Raw genomic sequence first — 23,561 nt, forward strand, 5'->3', positions numbered from 1 at the left:
TTTATAAGCCCAAGAATTTCGAAAGGACTGTTTTTCCACATTTTCTTAACTTTGATATTTTTTTAAAGCATTACTGCCCATTTCCCAACACTTACAAATTTTCCAGACCGCTGTAATCATTTCAAACTACAAAAATGCAGGGTGTGTATTCCGAAAATATCATTATTTATCCTCTAGTAGTTCTACTTTTTAAATTATAACCACATAAAAATACATACAAATTGATAATTTTTTTTAAATTTTATTTAATGAACAGAAATGTATTTTTAGTAAAGCGTTATAAATGAAAAAAAATTAGAGCTCCTAGAAAAGAATCAATGTGATTTTTAGGATTATAGGCCCAAATACATTGAGTTTGATATACATTTTTTTTTGGAAAATGTTAATAAACACTTCCAATAAGTATGAAAACCTAACTCAAAAATATAAAACCTTTGTATATCAATTTTGAATTGATATACAAAGATAAAACACAAAAATATCTCAAAAAATAGAGTTTTTTAAATGAATAGGAACAAATGTGATTTTTAAGCTTACTTGAGCTCAATAAATAATGTTTGATATATGTATTTTTTCTGGAAGATTTTAATAAACGCTTTAAATAAGCAAAACTCAAAAATTAGTAGGGGAAGTGGGGGCAAGACCACCCCTTTAGTGTTTAACCGTCTTAAAAAAAATAAAAAACATCTTTTAATTAAAATAAAGTATTTATTCATTAATTTTAATGTTTTTTGTAGAAAATCTCATCAACAATATTTAATAAAAAACGGTATTGCCCCCACTTGAGGGCAAGACCGCCCTATCAACTGCTGTTTATAATAAAGCCATTTCTATTTTAAAATATGGAATCTTTTTGCAATAATCACAAACGTATGCAATATTTTAATTTAATTTTTTTCATACAAAATAGTACAAAAACGTTCTTGTACCCACCTCCCCTATAGGTATACGAAAATGTGAAAAATAAATATACATATTTCAAAAACTAGAGCGTCTAAAAAAATCCAATATGGTTATTGGAATATTTAGAGCGAAGCAGATTTTAAGAACTTAGTAAGAATGGGAAGCAGATTTTTAGAGTTAAAAAAAAAATAAAATAGAACTGATTCAATTAAAGCAAAGAAAGAATGATGGCGTTCCATAAATTTTTTTTTGAAACTTGAAAAAGTCTTATTTCCAGTGTTTGCTTATACACTATAAATGAGTAGGGTAGAGTTGCCTATTTGCGGCCGTCTCCAGTTTCCGGCCACCTTTCGGAAAATCGTTATAACTAGTGATTTCGTAGGTTTTATTTCAAATTTTATGCTGTTCTTACATAATAAGAGAACAGCATAAGAGCAAACATTTGGAATAAAACCTACGAAATCACTTGTTATAGTGATTTTCCGAAAGGTGGCCAGAAACTGGAGACGTCAGCAAATAGGCAACTCTACCCTATAACTTCTTAAGTGTGTTTATGATTACGAATTTATGAATTACCTATATAAAAAAGTGTGTTATTAATATTTGGACTATTTTTCAAAATTTATGTCTTTAATGTTTTTTGTTAATCATTTTCAAATTTAATTTTTTTGAGATTTTCGTCCTTGTAAAATGCACTACAAATGCACTTTTCCTCCATAAGCATCAAATTTAAGCCCATAAGAAAAAAAATAGTTCACTTAGAGAACTTTGGATGACATACATAGGTCACTATATGCTATATATCTTATTTCGTTAATTCCGGGTTAATTTTGTTGGGCATTATTTCACATCATCAAAAGATCCTTCTTTAAAAACAGGACATACGGTCACCGCATAAGTTGTTATGGTATATCTTTGCTATCTGCTGCTGCTGTCGGCAAAAATAACAAACTCGATCGGCTGAATGAATCTGACTTATCGACTATTTCTGTCGCGTTTTGCCAGATATTTGGCGAAGCCGGTCACATGTTGTTTTTTTTTTTTTTTTTCTTTTTTTTTTGTCAAATACCAATATTCCATTTTGGTTTTGTATGATTTTCTTTATAGTGATTAAGAGAATTAAGATACATCAGAGTTTACTTGTGGGCAAATTCAAAAAGTACGAGTACTCGTATCTTGCTATTTCAACTCAAATTGGGTTTACGTAAATTTTGTTTGTTTTAAAAAAATTTTTTTTTGTAATCAAAGAGCAACGGTTGACAATCGTTGTCCCTCTGTTTACCACACTCGCGCGTACCTACATAATTATAATGCTTCGGCGACGATCTTGGCAAACGTTGTCGTTGTACTTTTATTTATTTTATTTTTTTTTTTTCATCATCATCTTTTTGGACTTGCACTTGTGTAGCAAAAGAATATTTAAGTAGTGTATTTTCGGCCTTTAAACAGATGCATTGATTCACGGTATCCGATCTGTCTCTGTTCGTGGTGACGGTTGTGATTTTTTTTTTTTAATGTGATAAGAGAAAAAATTATTTTTTAAGTGGAAAATTTTTAATGATTTAAAAAAAATAATTTTTAAATTGATTAAACTTATGCTAAAATAATTTAATTTTATTGAAAAATTGCAATCTCTCATTAAAAATTGATGAACACATCAATCAAAAGATTAATATCTATAAAAAAAATTTATTTATAACTTAACATCATTATAGCCAACAGATCAGATCGGTATGTACCTACAAGCAAAATGTTTGTACCCAGCAACATGTATCATATAATTTTTTTATTTATCATCATTCAGTGTATTTAGGTGGAAAATTGTTCAAGTTGTAAAAATGCATATTGTTATCTTTTTGTGTCATAATTGATTTGATAATGTTTGATTAATTTAACGGAGAACGTATAAGGTAAAAGACCTTTTTATTAACTTTCCGGATAATTTTGATAAAATATGATTGTTAATGAGTTTATTGCTTAATTGTAATGCTTCTGATGGATTTTTGGCATATATAATGAATATAATCTCTTGAATTGGTACTGCAAGATAATAGTTTGACGTTATCATGACTAGTATATTAGCACAGTGCTAACTTTAGGTAAAAGTGAGATTATTATAAATCTTGAAACAGATGCCCATAAGCATTAGAGTTGGATTACTGAATAATATAAAAAAGAAAGAAAACAATAAAGCCTAATTCTGTAACTGGGGTTCATGCGGTGAACATTTGAATTGTTTTGCGGGAGAATGCACTTCCTTATTTCAACAGAGAATAGGAAAACTGACCTTAAACATAGCTTTTAAAAAGTGAGATAGTACCAAACATGAAAGTATCAAAGTAAAAGAAACTTTAAATATAAAAAAAAAAACCATAAAAAATGAGTTAAAGGAATACCTGTACATTTATAGGACTCTTTTGTAGAGTGTGGGAGACACTCTAAGAACTCTTGGGAACTTCAAGTATGTGATCATTTTACAGAAGCTCGCTAGTAATACTAGTTCCTCAATGCATTACTCATTGTAGATTCCAGAATAAATGATAGAAGATATAGCATTTATTTTTGAAGCATTTAATTCTACGTGGCTTCCTTTTTCCTACACGGAGAAAAAAGTGTCACCTTAAAATAAGATGATGCGCACATTAAATTTCACCACTTTAAATTAAGGTGATATCCGCTTAAAATAAGGTGATTCCACTTAAACTCAGTTAAATTTAATGTACGAAGAAAACAGACCACATAGAATTAAGCAGATCGCACCTTAATTTAAGCGGATTTCTGCATGGTTTTTTGCTAAGATGACTGTCACTTTAAATTAAGGTGACACTTTTTGCTCCGTGTATTTGACAATGATGCTGAAATTAAACATTTTGAGTTTATCTTATTCAACCATCAGAGATACTTATTCGAAAAACATGCTAATCTACAAACGAAAGTGAACAGCTTAGATTGCTTTTACAAAGATAGTGAATTAGTGAATTTTCAGATAGCAGACCATTATAAAAATTCAAAAGAGTGTTGGTGACCCTGTAGCACACCAATATTCAGGTGTATACGTTTAAGACTTGAAACTCTATCATATCTTTAGAAATAACTTACTTACTATTTCCTCAATTTTTTTTAGGTTTTTTGATAAGAGATTTCAACTTGCTAGTTATGATTTTTGGGAGATTTCCATGAAGGGAATTTGAAATTTTATTTTTTCGACCAAATTTAACGACACAAGACAGCCTGATTTTCTCAAAAACGGTTTAAACGATTTTGTTTTTACAAAAATCTATGAGTTTTAACGATTGATAGATTCTTTTTGAATAAAAAAAAATTTGTACAGTCAAATGATAAAAACGATTTCAATGAGTGTTGTTATACAGAAGCAGTACCAAATTATTTTTTTTTTTTAATTTTCAAAACACCTATATTTTGGTTATTAAAATGCATATTAATTTTTTATTGTTGAAAATCAATTTTTTGAAAAGTTTTCTTGAATTTTTGTATGTCTTTTTTAAGAATGCATTGTTTTAAAAATATCAATTTAAAAAAAAAATGCATTTGAAATTTAAAAAAAAATATGTTTATTGCAAATAAAAAAAAATTGCATTAAAAAAAAATATATGTATGTATATAAAATATTTGCTTGAAAAACAATTTTTTTTGCAACTGAAAAATATTTTGCATTGAAAAAAAAAATATTTATTGCAACTTAAAATATTTTGCATTAAAAATTTATTGAAAATAAAAAATATTTGCATTGAAAATAAAATTTTTATTTCAAATAAAAATATTTTGCATTGAAAAGAAAATTTTATTGGAAATAAAAAAATTTCTGTATTGAAAAAAAAATTCAATGCAAAATGTATGCATTAAATATTTTTTTTTTAATATTCGTCGAATTTCCTACAATCTTGAATATTTTATGTATTACCAAAATGGATTTCTAAACGTTCATTAACTTTTTTGGAGTATTTTGTTACTCTCACACGGCATCATCTGTAAAAAATGGACCTTTGAAATGTTTTCCTATCCTTTGATGTTTCTCAAAAAAAAAAAAAAAAAAAAAAACAATAACAATAACAAACAAAAATTACCTTTTCTTCACCTTAATTAAAATTTTCTGATAAGAATTCTAAGCCAAAGTTCAAAAATCACGAAAATATTATGGCGCCAATGAAAATGGAAACTAATACATATCATTTTTATTTTTAAATATTTTTTTTTTCACGAATATTAAAAACACCTATCACGTATAGTATGCATACCTACAAAAAAAAGGTCCATATTAAATTTATTTGTTTGTAAACCCATCATCACTAATCACTAGGTTGGTACACTGATAAATCTGAGTTTATTATCACAATAGGTAAACAAAAATACTATCATCTTATCAATTAGCAAAACAAAAATAGAATTTTATTTCATAACCTATTTCAATTCAAATTATATGTACCTACGTCAGAAATTTTGATTTAATTAAGTGCATCGTATTAAAGTTATAAAAAGGGCTTTGAAAAAGTTAGAATTTGTTGAACTCGAAAAAGATCTTTTCATCTTCATACCTTCTCTTTCATTGGGAGGAAGAAATATCAAAAAATCAAACAGGCTCAGATGCATTATTTTTGTATTTTGTAAGTCAGCATTAAAAACATTTATTACCTAAATAAAAATTTTGTAAATTCTTACTGTAGGTAATTTTACAAAAGAACAAGAGCATATGGACAAGGGTAAAAACAAAAGTGTTTACAATTTATGATCAACGCAATCATACGAAAACAAATATTAAAGAAACAAAATTCCAGTTCATTTAACTACCCTCAAATTTCATCTTCAATGTAAATTTATTAATGATTGAGACAATTTGATGTATATTAATAAAAACAATATTAAAGCATGTGTACGTTATGTTTTTTTTTGTTCATATCTTATCACTATGCCCCACCAAGAGTAAGTCATTGAATTAATTTCAATCAATTGGGACCAATTTAGCAAACGAAAAATTTATTTTTGGTGACAAAAAAAAATAAACACGCTTAAAGAATAAAAATACTAATAATATATAAAAAATATTTCATAAGCAAAACAATCATCAGAACTAATACGAATCCGGACGTACGACTTACTGCAGAACTATAATGAGTTCAGCTAATTAACTAATTACTTATGTCCTTACGTTCATATGTGAATTGAGTGAGTGACAAATAAAATTAATCCAAGTAAATTCTCTCGTATCTATTTTTTAGTGAACTTATAATAATAACTTAAGCATGAAGATTGTGTACTTGGCCAACAACAACAACCGATGATTGTTATGGCTTTTTTTTGTATATCAATATTTTTTTGTTTTTGTTTAAACTATCAAATTTCTCTTGTCTATTTAAAGGTTTTGCTTTAAATTTGATTTCGAATTTGTTTTAAAAAAAACAAAAAAATGTGAGGTGCAACAAAGTTTTTAAGCTTAAGGCTTATTATGTATGTAACTGAAAGTTACATGATATGAATCTGCTGCTGTTTAATGGGATCCCTTTGAATTTAAAAGAGCGAAACTAAATAATTGACACTTTTCTTCTGTTAAGAATAAATTATTGTTAGCGATATCAATGGCAATACGTAACAAATTTTTAAGATTTATTATTCGTAATAAGGCGCTTAATGGATACGATTGAATAGAATTAATGAGGTCTCCAATAGTTCATACGGTACGTAATAATAAATTGGCATAGACAAATTATAGCTAAGACGGTTTAAATTTCTAAAACTAAATAAGTGTAATTAATATACATTTCAATCTTTTACTAACAAATAAATTATTTGTTTATATTTTTTATTTATTTCCAAAAAAATAACCTTGACATTGTCTTATTTTGTTGTTAATTTTTCTATGATTATCTTGAGGGCAATGGCCAAAATAATTTAAGGTAAAATTTTATGAATCGCATCTGGTGTAAGAAAAATAATAAAAATTTATAATAATCTTCTTTTTGATAATCGCACAAGAAATATTTATGTTATGTACGTAAGTTAGCACTTACTCAGTGCATGAAAAAAAAAAAAAAATAACTGATAACAAAGTTGACAGGAAATTTTGTTTCAATTGAGTCTTTTTTTAGACTTATTGAAGAATGTTTTTTTTTTTTGTAATTGCTTGGACCAGGTAAATACTGTTACGGTTAAAGTTATATCTATCACAACAAAAACATTACCGTTAAAAAAAGAGCCAAGTTATCCTATGTTGAAATTATGCTGGCACAAAAAGTATTGAGATATAAAAGTGTACCAAGTTCTAAAGCTTGGGTTCAAATTCGTATCAATAAAATTTTGATTGCTTACTTGACAATTTTTGTTTTAAATACCGATTTTTAAAGTTATTTCAAAAATTTGCCAAGTAAACAATCAAAATTTTATTGATACGAAACTGAACCCAAGCTTTAGAACTTGGTACACTTTTATATCTCAATACTTTTTGTGCCAGCATAATTTCAACATAGGATAACTTGGCTCTTTTTTTAACAGTAATGTTTTTGTTGTGATTTCACTACTTTTTGCAAGGTATGGCTGTAGAATTGAAAATCTCTATATTTGATGAAAATTCAGTGAAAATGGGCGGTTGCCACGCCCCCTGGCTGAAATTCTCAAACTTTAATTTTTTTCCTTTGTATAAACTACCATCCATTCTACCAAATTTCAAGATTCTACGATAATCAGAAGTGCTCTATAATATTTGATGAAAATTCAGCGGAAATGGGCGGTCGCCACGCCCCCTGGTTGAAATTCCCAGATTTAAATTTTTTTCCTTTGTATAAACTACCAGCTTTACCATTCTACCAAATTTCAAGATACTCCGATAATCAGAAGGGCTCTTAAATATTTATTGAAAATTCAGCGGAAATGGGCGGTTGCCACGCCCCCTGGCTAAAATTCTGAAATTTTAAATTTTTTCCTTTGTATAAATTACCAGCTCTACCATTCTACCAAATTTCAAGATTCTACGATAATCAGAAGTGCTCTATAATATTTGATGAAAATTCAGCGGAAATGGGCGGTTGCCACGCCCCCTGGCTAAAATTCTCAAATTATAAATTTTTTCCTTTGTATAAGCTACTTGCTCTACCATTCTACCAAATTTCAAGATTCTACGATAATCAGAAGTGCTCTATAATATTTGATGAAAATTTAGCGGAAATGGGCGGTCGCCACGCCCCCTGGTTGAAATTCTCAGATTTAAATTTTTTTCCTTTGTATAAACTACCAGCTCTACCATTCTACCAAATTTCAAGATACTCCGATAATCAGAAGTGCTCTATAATATTTGATGAAAATTCAGCGGAAATGGGCGGTTGCCACGCCCCCTGGCTAAAATTCTCAAATTTTAAATTGTTTCCTTTGTATAAACTATCAGCTCTACCATTCTACCAAATTTCAAGATTCTACGATAATCAGAAGTGCTCTATAATAATTGATGAAAATTCGGCGAAAATGGGCGGTTACCACGCCCCCTGAATTGAAAATCTCAAATTTTCGATTTTTTCCTTTGTATACACCACAAGTCCTATCACCATGTAAAATTTCAAGTTTCTACGATAGCGGGAAGGTCTCCATAATTTTGATGATCTGTCAGTGAGTCAGTTACGGTTTTCGCGATTTTTGAAGTCCTTTATCTCAGAAACTACTCATCGTAAGAAGCTGAGGAATTTGGGTTCGGCGAGCTCAACAAATGTAGCGAGTTTGAAATTTCTGGCATCTTTGGTGTGGAAGTTAGAGAAGGGGCGAAAATGGCCTGAGTTGTTTCCTGTAAATAAGGGTGTAGTGCCAAAGTTGCTAGAGAACTTGGCTGGGCACTACCGTGCCCCTTGATTTTCTTGACAAGTGATGTAGCAGAAAAATAGAAAAAGCTGTTTTTTTTTTCTTTATTCAGAGGCAGATATTTTCAGATATATACAGATATGAGACAACAGTGAATATGCCTATGCATTCAGTTAAAAAAAAATTACAAATTTAGTTTTTTAAGATTTTCGAAATTATCATGTCGTAAAAAATGGAATTTTTAAAGATTTTCTCCAAATCTATCAAATGAGATATCAGAAGAAAGTACTCTTTTGACTCTATTCATAACTGAAAACCAAAAGTTTGTAATAGTTCGGGTTGCAATCGAAATACATAATAGTATTCACTGAGCACTCATTACAATGTCTTTATGTCAGATATACAGAAATCTAGTACATTCTCTAATCATCTAAGCTAAACGTTAAATAAATTTCATAAAAAGTATATGAAAATAATAACATAATATTTTGTGATTGACCCGATGTTTTTGTTTCATAATTTATTTTAACATAAAAAAAAAACTTACCTATATCTTAAGTCGTTAAACTTCTAAACCATGAAAATCTTTGAATCTTAACAACTCATGATGTAAACATTCTCAACATTGAACTCTAGTTTTGGGCAAGTTTTTAAACCAATGCAATAAAGAGGAAAAATTTCTCCAAAGCAGAGGTTATTTTCTTCTATTATAATAACTTCCCAAGTTGCATAGTTGCCATATTTTTAATTTCTACTGCAAAAAATTTACTGGAGCATAAACTAAATATTTAATTTGTTGCAAAGACACACAATTTAGGGACTTTTTCCATTCAAGGCATGTATTTAAAAATTCAAACAAAAAAATGTTACTCATACGCCACAGTGACTTGTAAAAAGTACGAAAGATTGGTAGCACCCTTAAAGAAAATCCAAAAAATGTTTCTGCCAGAACCATGTACTACTTTTCTTTATGTTTTATGTGCTGTTTTCGAAACTGATCTCAAGACTATGAGATTTGTTTAGCCATATATGGATACATCAAGATTAAAGAGGTGTTGAAAACGATCTTCTGACTCCATGAATATTGTATTGTTATAGTTCAAATTACACTACAGTATAAAATTAATAATTTTAAAGTTTACCCATTATTTTCCATTATTTACAAAAACCTTGATTCAAAAAGTTACGAACACAGTAATTAAAAAAAATATAACATTGTGAAAGAACAGTTATACAATAAGAAATAAGCAATTTTTAATGGACGAACAATACAAAATTAATGTCATCTACCATAAAAATAGCCAATGTGTGCTAAGAATACAATGATTTTCACAAAATTGAATGCATCATTTGGAAAATTTCCATCTGTATGCATATGATGAGTTCAGTAAACTCCCTGCAAAAAAGTATGTTAAGATTGAGTTTGGGCTATTTAATGCATTCGGAATATATTTACACTAGAAGATAAAATAAATGGAACAATCAACAATTTATTTTGCTTTGTTAATATTGATTTTTTTTTTTTAATTAGGACAAGATTAAAAGTATTTTGTGTCTCTTCTATCAATATTTTGCGTTATCTTTATTAAACGATGCGTACTATAAAGTTGATTCTTGGCAAGGATGCATACCATTGTTCTTAATCTTTAAATTACACTGATCGGCAAGAAAATCGTCCTTTAAATAAAACTATACTTTAAAGGATTTTTGTATTGAATTCGAAGTCAGAATTGGCCTAGCACGTCACGTTTTTTAGATATTCCCGTTAGAAAATCTCAAAAACCCATTATTATGCTGTTTTCGAAGAAATATTTTGGCATAATGTAATCTTTTTCAATTAAAATTGTTACGGTTTATGAAAAAACAATTTTTTTTCTTTCAAATTCAGTTTCAATCATCTCAATATCTCTTTTCTTCTCCGAGATATCTAAATTTAAGTAAGTTTAGTAGGTTTGGCATATCTTACCATAAAGAAACTGATCTCTAAAAATTAATATATCTTTCTCCCTAGAACAAAAGTATACTTTTCTAGTGGACTTTAGTGTGCTGATTTTGAATCCGAACTCAAAAAATGGTTTTTGAGATATAGTAGTTTTTTGAGATTTTCTTAAAAAAAAAACTCACTCACTTGATTTTGTGATATGCGAATACCTTAAAATCCTGACGTGATAGAATTTTTTTGACTTCGGATTCTAACTCAGAACATCAAAAACTATAAGAAAAGTAACTTTTGTTTCTAGGAGAAACAAATCTGAAGCTTTACAAGGCAGTTTATCGAATGGTTTATTACAAATAAGATATTTCTAAATAGAAAAATAGTATATAAAATTACAAAACACGTAAAAATTGTGTTTAATGTATTTTATTATGGTTTTATTTACATACATATTTGACTTTTTAAATATAATAGGCATTGATATTTTACATTTTCCTTAATTAAGGTGCTTTTGTTCATGTAGGATTTACTAAAAGGTGAAGGATTTCGAAATGTCTGCTTTTTTTGTCAATCAGTATTTTAAAAAATGAGTAAAAATTAATGTAAAAGGACATATTTCGTCCAAATTTGACCTCAATGCGACAAATAGTTTTAATTTTATACAAGTTCAAATGAATCTAAAAGGGTGATTTTTTAGAAATTACCCACATTTTAAAAAAATAATTTTTACAAAAATGGTACCTGATAGAATTTTTCTGAAACCAGATTTGGATTCAAGAAAGTCTAATCTTTCATAATATCAAAAAATTATTTGAAAGACCAGTGTTATTTAACAAGTTAAGTTTTAGAAATGCTTACATGTTTTTGTTGCGTTCTTCTTATGTTTTTCTGTTTGACACACAAAGTAAAACATTTTACATTTAAGTACAGATAAACTTTTCTTACATTTTATGTGTATCTTTAATTCTGTCAGCTAGTGTATGAGGGGACACCTTTTTTATAGGCAGTCAGCTATAACATAATATGTATGTAGCGTGGATTGGGATGACATTTATTTACATTTTGCACTCCTGGATGCGGCATGCCACTTATTATTATTAAAGTCTGCTCTTAGAGTACTTTACAATAACGACGACACATTGGGGGCCGGTCATCGTACGTTTATTGCTTAGTAATTGCAATACATTTTTTTTTTATAACTGTTGTTACTTTTGATTGTGCTTGAGATTCAATTGTTTAATGCATTTGTTGTTCAATGTAAAGGTAGGTACTTATTCGCGAATACTCGTCATGAGTTACATGTTGTGTTGTATATTTTTTTTTTAAATGAATCATTATTTGTCTTTGTAATTGAATAAGTATGCACATTTATAAATGTATATGTACGTGTACGTTAAAATTGGAGGCTTGGCATTTTAGATAATTTTTTGCAGTAGGTAACAAATTACACCAATTTCGTAGGTATATACTTTATTCATGAAAATTTAAGATTTTAAGACGTAATTTCTCTTTTCTCTGACCCTGTTGTAAACAGTCCTCCATTTTTAATTTTAATTTACTCAATTTTTGACTAAATATGATTTTTTTTTCTCTTTTCTTACAGATTATAATACTTCCTCATCCACTATCCAGTAATGATTCGGATTGCTTTTTAAAAGGTACAGGATAATACTTAAGTTAGATTGTATTATATTATGTGGAATTTACTTATTTATTTTCATATGGAAAATACGGTTAATATGCTATCAGTAGTTGACAACAACCAGGTTTAAGTTCTGCACAATAAGGGTTTAACAGATTCTATGGATTCTCTTTGAGAATAATATATTTTTCAAAATACATATTTAAAGTTTTATAGACAATTCCACTGTGATAGTTCAAAAAACCGACAGAGGGCTCTCATGTCTACTAAAGATAATTCGAGTATGCTGAACACGATGGCGTACTTAGTTTTTCTGGATAAGGTCAAATAAGAAAGATTTTTGCGTTTGAAATTTTGTTTGCACAAGCCAAAAATAAGGCTATAAAACACCATATATTTTCTAATTTTTGATTTTTTATCTATGTAAAATGATGGAAAATCTATTTTTTGGAAGTATTATTAGCCCTCTGTCGGAAAAAAAAAGTTCCATTTTCGAACACAGTGTTCTTAAAAGAAGTTTATTTCTCTTTTCAAATAGGGTTTAACTTGGAAAAAATATTTTAAAAAAAAATTGTATCGGTGGACAGTTTTGGCAACAATGCATCATGCCCTAAAATTGTGAAATTACACTGGTCTGCAAGGAAATCCTGAAACTATATACTTTTCTAAATGATTTTTATGTGCTGATTCCGAATCCGAAGTCAAAATTAGCCTAGCACGTCACGTTTTTAGGATATCTTCGTTAGAAAATCTCGAAAACCCATTTTTTTTGCTGTTTTCGAAGCAATATTTTGGCGTAATGAAAACTTTTTCAACTAAACTAGTCACGGTTTATAAAAGAACTTATTTTTTTATTTCAAATTCAGTTTCAATCTCTTCAATATCTCTTTTCTTATATCTAAATCTAAGTAAGTAAAATAGGTTTGGCATATCTTACCATAAAGAAACTGATCATTAAAAATTCATATTTATTTCTCCTAAGAACAAAAGTATACTTTTCTTTAGATTTTAGTATGATGATTATGAATTTGAATTCAAAACATTTCGATCAGCTCCTGTTTTTGATATATAGTAGTTTTTTTGAGATTTTCTACCCAAAAACTTGATTTTGTGATACTCTAACGAGTATATCTCAAAATCTTGACGTGTTAGATTGACGCGTTGAGATTTTACATTTTCCTTAATTAAGGTGTTTTTGTTCATGTTGGATTTACTAAAAACTGCAGGATTTCAATATTTTTCCAATTTTTGTCAATTAGTATCTTAAAATGTGTGAAAACTTTAATGAATAAATACAAATTTGGTGTCATATGATGATCATATTATGAGAAATAAGTCCTCCAAATTTAAGCTCAATACGAATATTAGTTTTATTTTTGTACTAATCTAAAAGGGTTATTTTCTACAAACTACTCATATTTTTAAAAAAATCATTTAAAAAAAAAATGGTACGTGCTATAATTTTTCTGAAACCAGATTTAGATTCAAGAAATTATTTGAAGGAGAAAAAAAAAGATAAATTTTGCAGACCAGACCAGTGTCATCAGTGACAAGCCGCTGGTATAGGGTTTTCGCCAACCTGCTTATATGTTTGTGTTAGAGGTGTAAACAAAATATTATGTCAACGAAAATTAAATTTAAAAATGTATACATATATTGAGGATATTTAGAAATTTGAAATTTTCGTAGGGTAAACTGGGATGAATTTAGAAAAAGGCCAAAAAGCTATTTCCTAAATAAAAAGTGATAGAAAAAAGATTGATACTGGAAACGATAGATATTGGGCATGTTCAGGAAATATTAGGGACTAGATATTTAGTTAACGTCATTTTCTGAACGGAAATTTGAGTAAATTGACTAAATTAGTTTGGATGTCAAATTTCGAAATTTACTTGAGAATTTTCGAGATCTCATGGGGCAGACAACAAATTTCACATCACTTTAATAAATAAATAGTATTAATTATAACCGATATTGCAATTTTTACTCGTTTTTCACACAAATAAATTTAATTTTGTTATCGTAATTCTGTAATTAAAAACAATCAGCTGACATGTTGACAAAAAAAACTTTCCTAATTTTTTAGGGAAAAATTTCTTGCCTAACTTTCCAGTCAGCTTTCCAATAAAATTACCTAAATTGGAAGGATTTTTTTTGACAGTTGACCAATCAGAGGCCGAGAAATTACCTAAATATTTAGTCCCTAACGTTTCTGAACCTGCCCATTGTTTATATACAAAAAATTTAAAAATCTGAAACTCAAGATATGGACGTTTCAACGTCAAAACCGAGAAATTCGATGTTTGAGAAATAATTCACCAAAAATCAGCACGAAAGGTATTTGAAATAATGTTGATGTTATCAGAGAGCAAAAATAAAATATTAGTAGTGTCTAGCAAATTTGGGCCTTATTTACAGGATCTAACTCAAGCAATTTTCGACTTCCACTTATTCCTATACCAATAGAGCCATACATTTTAAATGTGTTAGTTTATTGAACTAAATTTCTAAAATACATAATGTAGCTTCAAAAATCACAAAAACCGTTGCTGACTTACTGACTAACTTCCAGGTATACTTGAAATGTTGCACAGTGATTCGTCGAACGAACTTGATCTTATAATTCAAGTTGCTTTTTATAAACAAATTTCGTAAATGTAAATGAAACCAAAATTTAAAAAAAAAAATGAAATTCGTTCTTCAAAAAAATTATGTCAAATTGAGCAGTTAGATTTGTTATATTAAGATGTAGTTTTAGAGGAAACAAATTCAAGATCTTAAGATCCGTTTGGAAAAAATAATTATTAATCATTTTTCCGCAATAAACAACAAAAAGACTCGCTTTTAAAGTGAAAATTGGTGCTTTAGAAAAACAGCCACACTTAAAATAGGAAGAAAGAATACTAAGGTTTACCCAATTGTCATTAGTGGCTTTTAGGGCTAAGGTTTGTAGGATAAAATGTTTTTTTAAATATGTTTTATAGTTATGAGTTATGACGTATTTCAAAAGAAGAGTTGGCTTTTATGCGTTTTTATTAAAATCTTATAAAAAAAAACATTACTTGATGAAATCCTGTTCCAAATAAGTCAGGTGATGAGTTTTTGTTTTAAATATAATTTTAATTTATATAAAAAAACACTCCTACACAAAATAGAAGTCAAATCAAACATTTTAATGTATCTTATTTCTCGAATGATTTTTTATATATCTATACAAAAGTTTAAAAAAGCCACTCATTTATTTGTCTATAAATTCAATTCATTCATAAATTATTTTATGACTTATCACGTGGCGTTAATGATCAGCGGCATGATGCAAGAAATATATTTTTATCACTTCGTTTGTTTTCGTTTTTTTTTAATTTTCCAAAATAAATAAAATTTGCGTGGGTAACACACTTTGTGATAGAATTAAAAAAAAAAAAACATTTTTTTTATTTTCTACGAATATGCACATATATTCTAGATAGATACAAAATATCAACAAAAAAATGACAAGAAAATTTTCGTTTTTAATTTCTAAAAATTTTAAATTTCTAAAAAAAGGAGCATCAGGACTATGCTGCCTTTCCAAAACGTTATCTTTTTTCTTCCTTTATGACTTGTATAGTATAATGTTTTGAGCTATTAAAAAGTCTTTCATTATTTATGTATCTATCTATTTCTGGTATTAAGGATGTCAAAATCATATGAATCATAAAAAAAAAATAATTTTTCGAGTTTTATCATAGAAAGTTCTTGTCTTTTATTTTATCTAGAGAAAAAAAAATTATTTATACAAATCGTCCCGTTTCTGCCTGAACCACGTATCTATATAGCAAATTTTGTTTTGTTCTTAAAAGATATACATATATATTTTTCGCAAAATTAAAAATATGAATTGAACAAAAGGAAATCAAGTTATGTTTAAGACATACTAATTGAGTTGTTTCTAAACTAAAAACTTTGTATCTATACTTTTTTTAAGTTATAGAGTAATTTTTAACAGAAAAATAAATCTTTAAAAAAAATGTACTTACGAGGTTCAAGCAGAAACGGGACGAAATGCCCTTTAAGAAAAAAGTAAACTTTAACAATTCAAAAATTATTCCTATCTTCGTGACCTTTTTTTTAGAGAATTTAAATTCAATCCTAAGTGAGCTTGAGGTCTTGTTTATTTTGAAATTTCGATAATTTGAAACGTCTTTTTCAAGACTTCGAATTTTTTGAATTTTTGAAATATTTAAAACTATAACCAATAAAAACAAGGAAAATCCCACCAAAGCTCTTAACCCTTAACTATAGTGGTGAAAATTTGTGGTGTTTTGAAATGATAAAATAAAATACAAAATTGAATTTTTTTATAAATTTTTTTTTTAAGCATTAAAAGATAACAATTTTAGAAGAAGTAAAGAAAAAAAAGAAAAAAAGAGAAAATTCATTTTCAACGGTTTTTATTAACTTTTTAAAAGTAGATGTGGGTCCCCTGGACCCACCACTATAGTTAAGGGTTAAGATTGAACTCTTAAGATTAAAAGACAAAATATTCTCCCTGAAGAAGATTGTTAACACAGTCGAAACGTCGGAGTAAAAGATAGTCAAAAGATTAAACAAGACCTCAAGCCCACTTAGGATTGAATTTAAATTTAACAATTTAATATTTTTTTTAAGAAATGGAAAACTTTAATTTTTCAACACTGTTGTTGTGACACGGGGATTTGACAGTTCTCCTTTGTAAAATTCTACTTCGAAGAGGTTGAAAACAACAAATGTTGTTGTTGTTGTTTGTTATGTTATTTTTACTGGAAGCAATAAAAATAAACGACGATCTATAAAAAGCGCTTTTGGGCTCGTCTGTCAAATTTTTAGGCACGGATAAAACGGTTGTCATTGATATTTTTGCAATTAGGGACTCAAGGGGAACATTATGATATTGATTTCCAGTTGATACCTTAAGCGTTGTGCTGGCGAAACAAAACGAGTTTTTGAGCTCGTCTGTCAGGTATTTGGGTGCGGGTAAAATGTTTTTCATGGATCTTTTGCAATCAGGGAGTGTCAAAATTCAATTAATTTTAAGTGATTTGGTTACCATTTCAAAATCAAATAGTAATTTTGATGCAATTTTTCTCTACAACAAGAAAATACATCAGGCAAACTATCTTTTTTGTGTTGACATCATCACCATGACTGACCGTGGTTTGTTTCCCCAAAGTTACCCCAGAATAATCCACCTTATATTTTGCTTTTCTAAGCAAATTTCAAAAAAATTAAAAAAACAAACGATTATATTTTCCACCCTTGCGCTGCCCCAATTTTAGTCGCAAGTTTAAGCAGATTTTTTTATATATCCTTAAAAAAAAAAACACAAAATACAAACATTTTTCCAAGGTTTGCCCAATGCACGTGTACACCCAGGAAATCTTTTAAATTTCATTTCAAACTTTACAAGTTTGTATTTTAATGCCCAAAAAAATACTACCAAACAAATGTTTTACCACAAATCTTACAGAAAAAAAATGTTTCAAATAAAATAGACCACTTCTTGATCATAGCCAACACATTTTTAAGCTGACGACGACGCGACACGATGACGGAGATTATAGGTAGTTCTTTAGTTTGACAAACTACAAATATAATTATGCTTGTATTTTTGTTAAATTAAAAAACAAAATATCTTCGGTTAGTTGCTATTTTAAAAACATTAGATGACGTTGAAATTAAAAGTTTTTAAGTTGAGTTTGCAAAAAAGTACTTAGACATTTTACTTCCGCTAGAATACCTCTCATTTAAGTTATTTCATTTAATTACCTACATTTACTTCCATCCCCAAGTGTTGCCAAAGTAAATTTTTTGGCAACATACTATTTGACTTATAGGTAGAGAAAGTTCATGGAAGCTCATCAACGCTTGTTATCTTCAATACAACAAATGGCATTGACAAAAAGAATTCGATTGCAAAATTTGTGCCAAAAATTTCGAATTTAAAAAAAAAAAAAAAACATTAATTCTCACTTGACTTAAGATGTTAGTTAGATATACATTAATTGCGATGTAAAAATCCTTCGAATGTTTTTTTTTTTTTTTTTTTAATTTTTTATTTAAACGTGGGAAATTCTTTGAATATCAACATCTGCTAATAAAGTTTGCTATATTAATCTGGTTAAGGAAATTAACCTTAACACGTGTGATGACGGATGCATTAAGTTGAACTTTCACTTGAAAATTTGCTACAGTTGAGTGAATATTTTCAGCCTTATATATTTTTAAACTGTACAATCTGTTCAAGGTTGTTATTTTCTAGACTGTTCGGAGCTCGAAATTACAACAAATTGCTGTTCAATGTGAAGTTTTCTTTTCTAGACTGTTCTTATTTGTATGAAAAGGAAAATAGATTCATGAAAATACACAAGATCAAAATTTGCAATTTTTTTAGTTAATACAAAAAGAATTCTTATAAGTTTATTGTGTGGGAAAGCAAAACAGAAATTCAGGAACTAAATATTTGTATGAGGTTTTGTAATAAGGATTTCAAAGGAGCCAATTTCTCCTCTGTTGGAATTAAATATCGCAAAAAAAGCACTGAGATATAAAAGTTATATAGTGTAGTGACCATTTTTTTTTTAATCTGTTGAAATCTTCTCAAGAAAATTTAAAACCAAATCTCCGAAATTTTTTGCTTTGGAAAAGATCAATTTTTCGAAAACGATGTTTACGATTTTGTTAAAAAAATTCAAATGTTAGTTTTCAGAAAAGGTATTTTTATTTTTTTTTTCAAAAACCATTTACTAACGGCACCTGTCATATAATCTGAAGCGACTTCATTTACATTATATTGAAATTGAATTGAATATAATGTAAATCCAAAATAAAATTTTGAAAAACTAAATTTTTGGTTTTTTTTTAAAGAATGGTGTGTAAATTTGTTTTTGCCTGTTTGTTCCAGCTTTTAGCCAACAATACTTACCTTATTTAAATACAACAAATTGGTGGAAATTTGTTTTGAAACTCGAGGATGAATATAGGCTGTTTTTTCGACATACATACATATTTGCTCAATATAACGGAGTTTTTTTACTATTAAGAAGCAACACAAACATAAGCTGCCTAGTATACTTCCATAATAGCATTCTGGTCACCAAAATTGATTTTTTATAATTTATGAAATTTTATAACTATTGTAATTAATTTGGCATCGCTGAATTCAAATCTGAGCTCAAGTTTTTTTCTAGCAGCTCTAGTTTGAATGATACAGATACTTAAAATGTAGAAAAAAATCGATTATTGAGATTTTATGAAGGGAAAATCTCGAAAACACAAGCTGATAGAAAAATTGTGATTTCAGATTCGAGTTTATCATACCTAACCCATTAATTTGAAAAAAAAAACACTGTAAGCTAGGGGAATTTTTAAAAAGTACCTTGCCAAAAATTCATTATTGAGATTTTATAACGGAAGTATTACGAAAACTCGATTTGATTGAACAATTTATGATTTCGGATTAAAGTTCAGCACACCCAAAAAATTTAGAAAAATATTGTTTTGTTCCTGAAACCGAACCGCTGTAAGCTTGGAAAAGGCTTAAAAAGTACATAGCAAAAAATTGATTATCGTGATTTTATAACTGGAATATCTCGAACACACGAGCTGATAGAAAAATTCTGGTTTCGGATTCGAGTTCAACACACCTAAAACCTTAATAAAAAGTACTATTTTATTCCTGAAACGAAATAACTGTTAGCTAGGGAAATGCTTACAAAGTAGCAAAAAATCTATTACTGAGGTTTTGTAACGTGAATATCTCGAAAACGAGTACTGATAAAATTTGACTTTGGCACCCCAAAAATCGTCGGAAAAGTGGATCAAACTTAGTAAAGCAAAACCTTGCTGCCCAGTGTAGTCATAGGCTTTGAATGGATCCCATACTGATTCTTGGGTTAACTAGTGATAGATTTTCAAAAAAAGTTGACTTGCCCTACTAATTTTAAACATTATTAAGATTAATTTTCTAGATCACATGCAGACGAATTTAACAAAACTTTAAATTTTTCTTTGCAGACCTTGTACATACATATTTTGAAAATTTAAAGTCTGACGTAAATGAACGGACCGGGTGATATACCATTGACACAAAGTGTAACTCCTGAAGGTCCTTGTGGCCTAGTTGCAGTTATACCAACATTAGGTATGTCATCATGTCGTGGGCGTGCCGAAGCATTTGCACGAACGTTACAATCAAAACTTAGAACACTTGGATCACAAGTAAGTTATTTTTTTACCCCAAACTAACTCTACTTTGAATACTTATTTTATTATTTCTAATCAACAGAATGAAGATAACTTATCACAAGAAGAAGAGCCAATTATCAATGGCGGACCATCATCAAACACATGGGTTCCATCCACACACGATTCCGAACAAACTGTTACCAATTTACAACCATTACGACATGAATCTGACTCATTTTTCGATTTCGATTGTGAGCTTGAAAGTCCTGGCAGCCCCGTTGATGAATGTGAATACCTAAGATTAATTGAGTCTGCATCAAATACTCCACACAATTCAGCGACTGAATCAGGATATGCCTGCACTTCAGTAGCTAGTAGCCATAGTTCCTCTTCCGATTGTACTTTCTTTGATCCTGAAACAGAATATACAGTTCCACAACAAATTCAATTTCAACAGCCACGATTAAGTAGTACTGCTGATAATGAATCAACGATAGAACTTGACAATATCAGAGAATCACTCGAAATTAGTTTAACAAATGGACATGGTGATTCAGAAAATTATAATGGACTAGAAAAACAGAATAATCTTCCAAAAGATAGCAGCGATGATAGTAACTCACTGCCGCCGGAATTCCAAGACAGTTGTTGTAAAAATGAGTCAATTATTGAAGATGCCATAAAAAAACAAGAGGAAATTCTGAATGAATTGCAAAAGAAAAGTCAAATTATTTCCTCAACACCAACGCACAATGGACAAAGTAACAAAATAACCGAAAAAATACAGCAAAATGATGAAAGCAATATCAAGATTTCACTTGCAGAAATTAAGAATCTCCATGGTGAATCAGAAATTACAATTAGCATCACCGAACCTGATGAATCTGAAGAACCTGAAGAAGAAACACAAACAAAAACCACCGACCGTGGTAAAATAACATCCGTCTTAGACACCGACGATGAAGATGACTGTAGACCCCAGCGTGTTAGACGTTGTTCATCACTTAAAACTGGAAAAACTCCCCCAGGAACTCCAGGACGAAAGAAAATTGTCCGCTTTGCCGATGTCTTGGGTCTCGACTTGGCCGATGTTAAAACCTTTTTAGATGAAATACCAAACATACCGAAATCAGCATTCGAGGATTTGGAAATAATGGAATCAGAGCCACCAATACAATTAGGGCCAAAATCTGACAAACTACTGATGCCATTATTCCAACAACCTGGCGGTCTGCCAACATTCCTCGATCTGGTGCGTGAAAAGCAAGTTTCTCTAGAAAATGCTGCTGTCTCAGATCATATCAATCATACAATAAACGGTTCAGTGAGAGTGAGAAATCTAGATTTCCACAAGTCAGTACATATTCGATATACCATTGATAACTGGCGTACTTATGCTGATCTTCAGGGAACTTATGTGGATAATTCTTGCGATGGTTTTTCAGACAAATTTACATTTGTTTTATATGGCAATTCAATGCAAGTCGGACAACGTCTTGAATTTGCAGTACGCTTTCAATGTAAAGGACAACAGTTTTGGGATAATAATTTCGGAGCTAATTATTGTTTCCAATGTTTGCCATCGACATCTCAAACTAACCTATCTGCTGCATCTCAGAACTCATCAGTTGGGTTACCTGACTCAACACCACATCATAATGGTAATGAAGGTGCCATATTGAGTCCAGCTGCTGGAGAAACTTGGTGTGGATTCTATTAGAAAAAATCTCTTCTTTTTTGTATATAATTATGTATTTCTGTTATTTATAAAAAGAAAAAAATATCCTGAAAGCCTAAAAGTATGCAGGTTAAATTGAAGGAGCTAAGTGTTCCTTCTTTTTTTGTAATACGAGTGTAGATCACTATTTTTTTTTTTTAAGTTAAAACTGACAGAAAACACCAATTTATATGTAAATTTTATTCAATTAAGTATGAACATCACAATGAACAAAATATTTTATTTTATATCGCATCCCAAAGATTAGATTTTAAACTAAAAAAAAACTAAACAAATTACAGAATTATTAAAAAAAAAAAAAAATAGATGTTGGCAACACTATAAGATATACAACACAGTTTACCATACATTTTCAAAAAAAGGACTGAAATATTAATAAAATCAGGGAAACTGTTCCTTTTTTCCAACCCAAAATAATCATGATATTGGTTGAGGTCCAAAAAATGACTATAAATTGTTTTACCATTTCCTATTTCTGGACAATGCTGGTCTTTATCCTTTGACATTTCCCTCAGTTCATTAAATAAAAGTTCTGGAAACAAAATGTAAACTAGAAGATACATGACACAAGAGACCTACCAACAATCTTTTACTTTTGTTATAGAAAAAAAAAACAAAAGTTATTTTTTAACCAAGAAAAAAACCTTTGTTTCTTTTTTTTAAATATTTGACCTAAAGCTAAGACTAATAAATAAAAAAAATTCTCTCATTTGCATCTGAAGAACTTTGTAGAAAAACATTTATCAAAAGTTTTTTTTTTATTTGATTTTGTTATATAATATTTAATTTAGTTTTTTTTTTGTTATTTTACATTATAATTTTGTTTAATTTTTTTTTTATTGTTTTGTTTTATTATTATTTTTTTGTTTTTGTTTAATATAAAAGTATAGTAAGAAGTAGAATATAATTGTTTGTTTTTTTTATTTTGTTTATAATTTTTTATTTGTTTTTTAATTTATGTTAAATAATTTTAGTAATCATTAATTATATATTATTATTACTATTATTGTGCAACTTTATTTCATAGAAACATTATATACTCTTGCAACTATTTTATAAATTAAAAAAAAAAAAAAAAGAAACATAATTTTACCCAATTTTGTTTTTACAAAGAACAATAAAAAAATAAAAAACAATTAATTAATTTTGTTTATTTATTTTATTTTTGTTTTACTTTTTTATACCTACCTTCTTTTTAGCAATTAAATATGAGAGTTATAAAAAGTATATTTTCATCAAGCCTAAGAAACAGCATTTCTCATAAAAAAAAAAATGTTGCTTTACAAAAAGTATAAAAATCGTTTGTTTTAATAAAATTACATTCACGTTAGTTGTGTTCACGT

At 28.6% G+C, this 23,561-nt stretch overlaps 1 protein-coding gene across 2 annotated transcripts in view; it reads left to right on the forward strand.

Moving 5' to 3' along the window:
* LOC129910588 (glycogen-binding subunit 76A) overlaps positions 1-22,956 on the forward strand; it is a 29,285-nt gene extending 6,329 nt beyond the window's left edge. The window contains exons 1-4 of one of the 2 annotated variants that reach the window (XM_055988019.1): positions 2,546-2,634; positions 12,237-12,291; positions 20,310-20,513; positions 20,581-22,956. In XM_055988019.1, coding sequence (XP_055843994.1) covers positions 20,352-20,513; positions 20,581-22,200 — 1,782 coding nt within the window. In that variant the 5' untranslated portion in view covers positions 2,546-2,634; positions 12,237-12,291; positions 20,310-20,351 and the 3' untranslated portion in view covers positions 22,201-22,956. Of the gene's footprint in view, positions 1-2,545; positions 2,635-12,236; positions 12,292-20,309; positions 20,514-20,580 lie in introns of those variants that run through there. The other variant, XM_055988017.1, reaches the window with a different exon arrangement.
* Positions 22,957-23,561: the final 605 nt, after the last annotated feature.

The sequence above is a fragment of the Episyrphus balteatus genome, chromosome 2 (assembly GCF_945859705.1).
Source record: "Episyrphus balteatus chromosome 2, idEpiBalt1.1, whole genome shotgun sequence".
NCBI lineage: Eukaryota > Metazoa > Arthropoda > Insecta > Diptera > Syrphidae > Episyrphus > Episyrphus balteatus.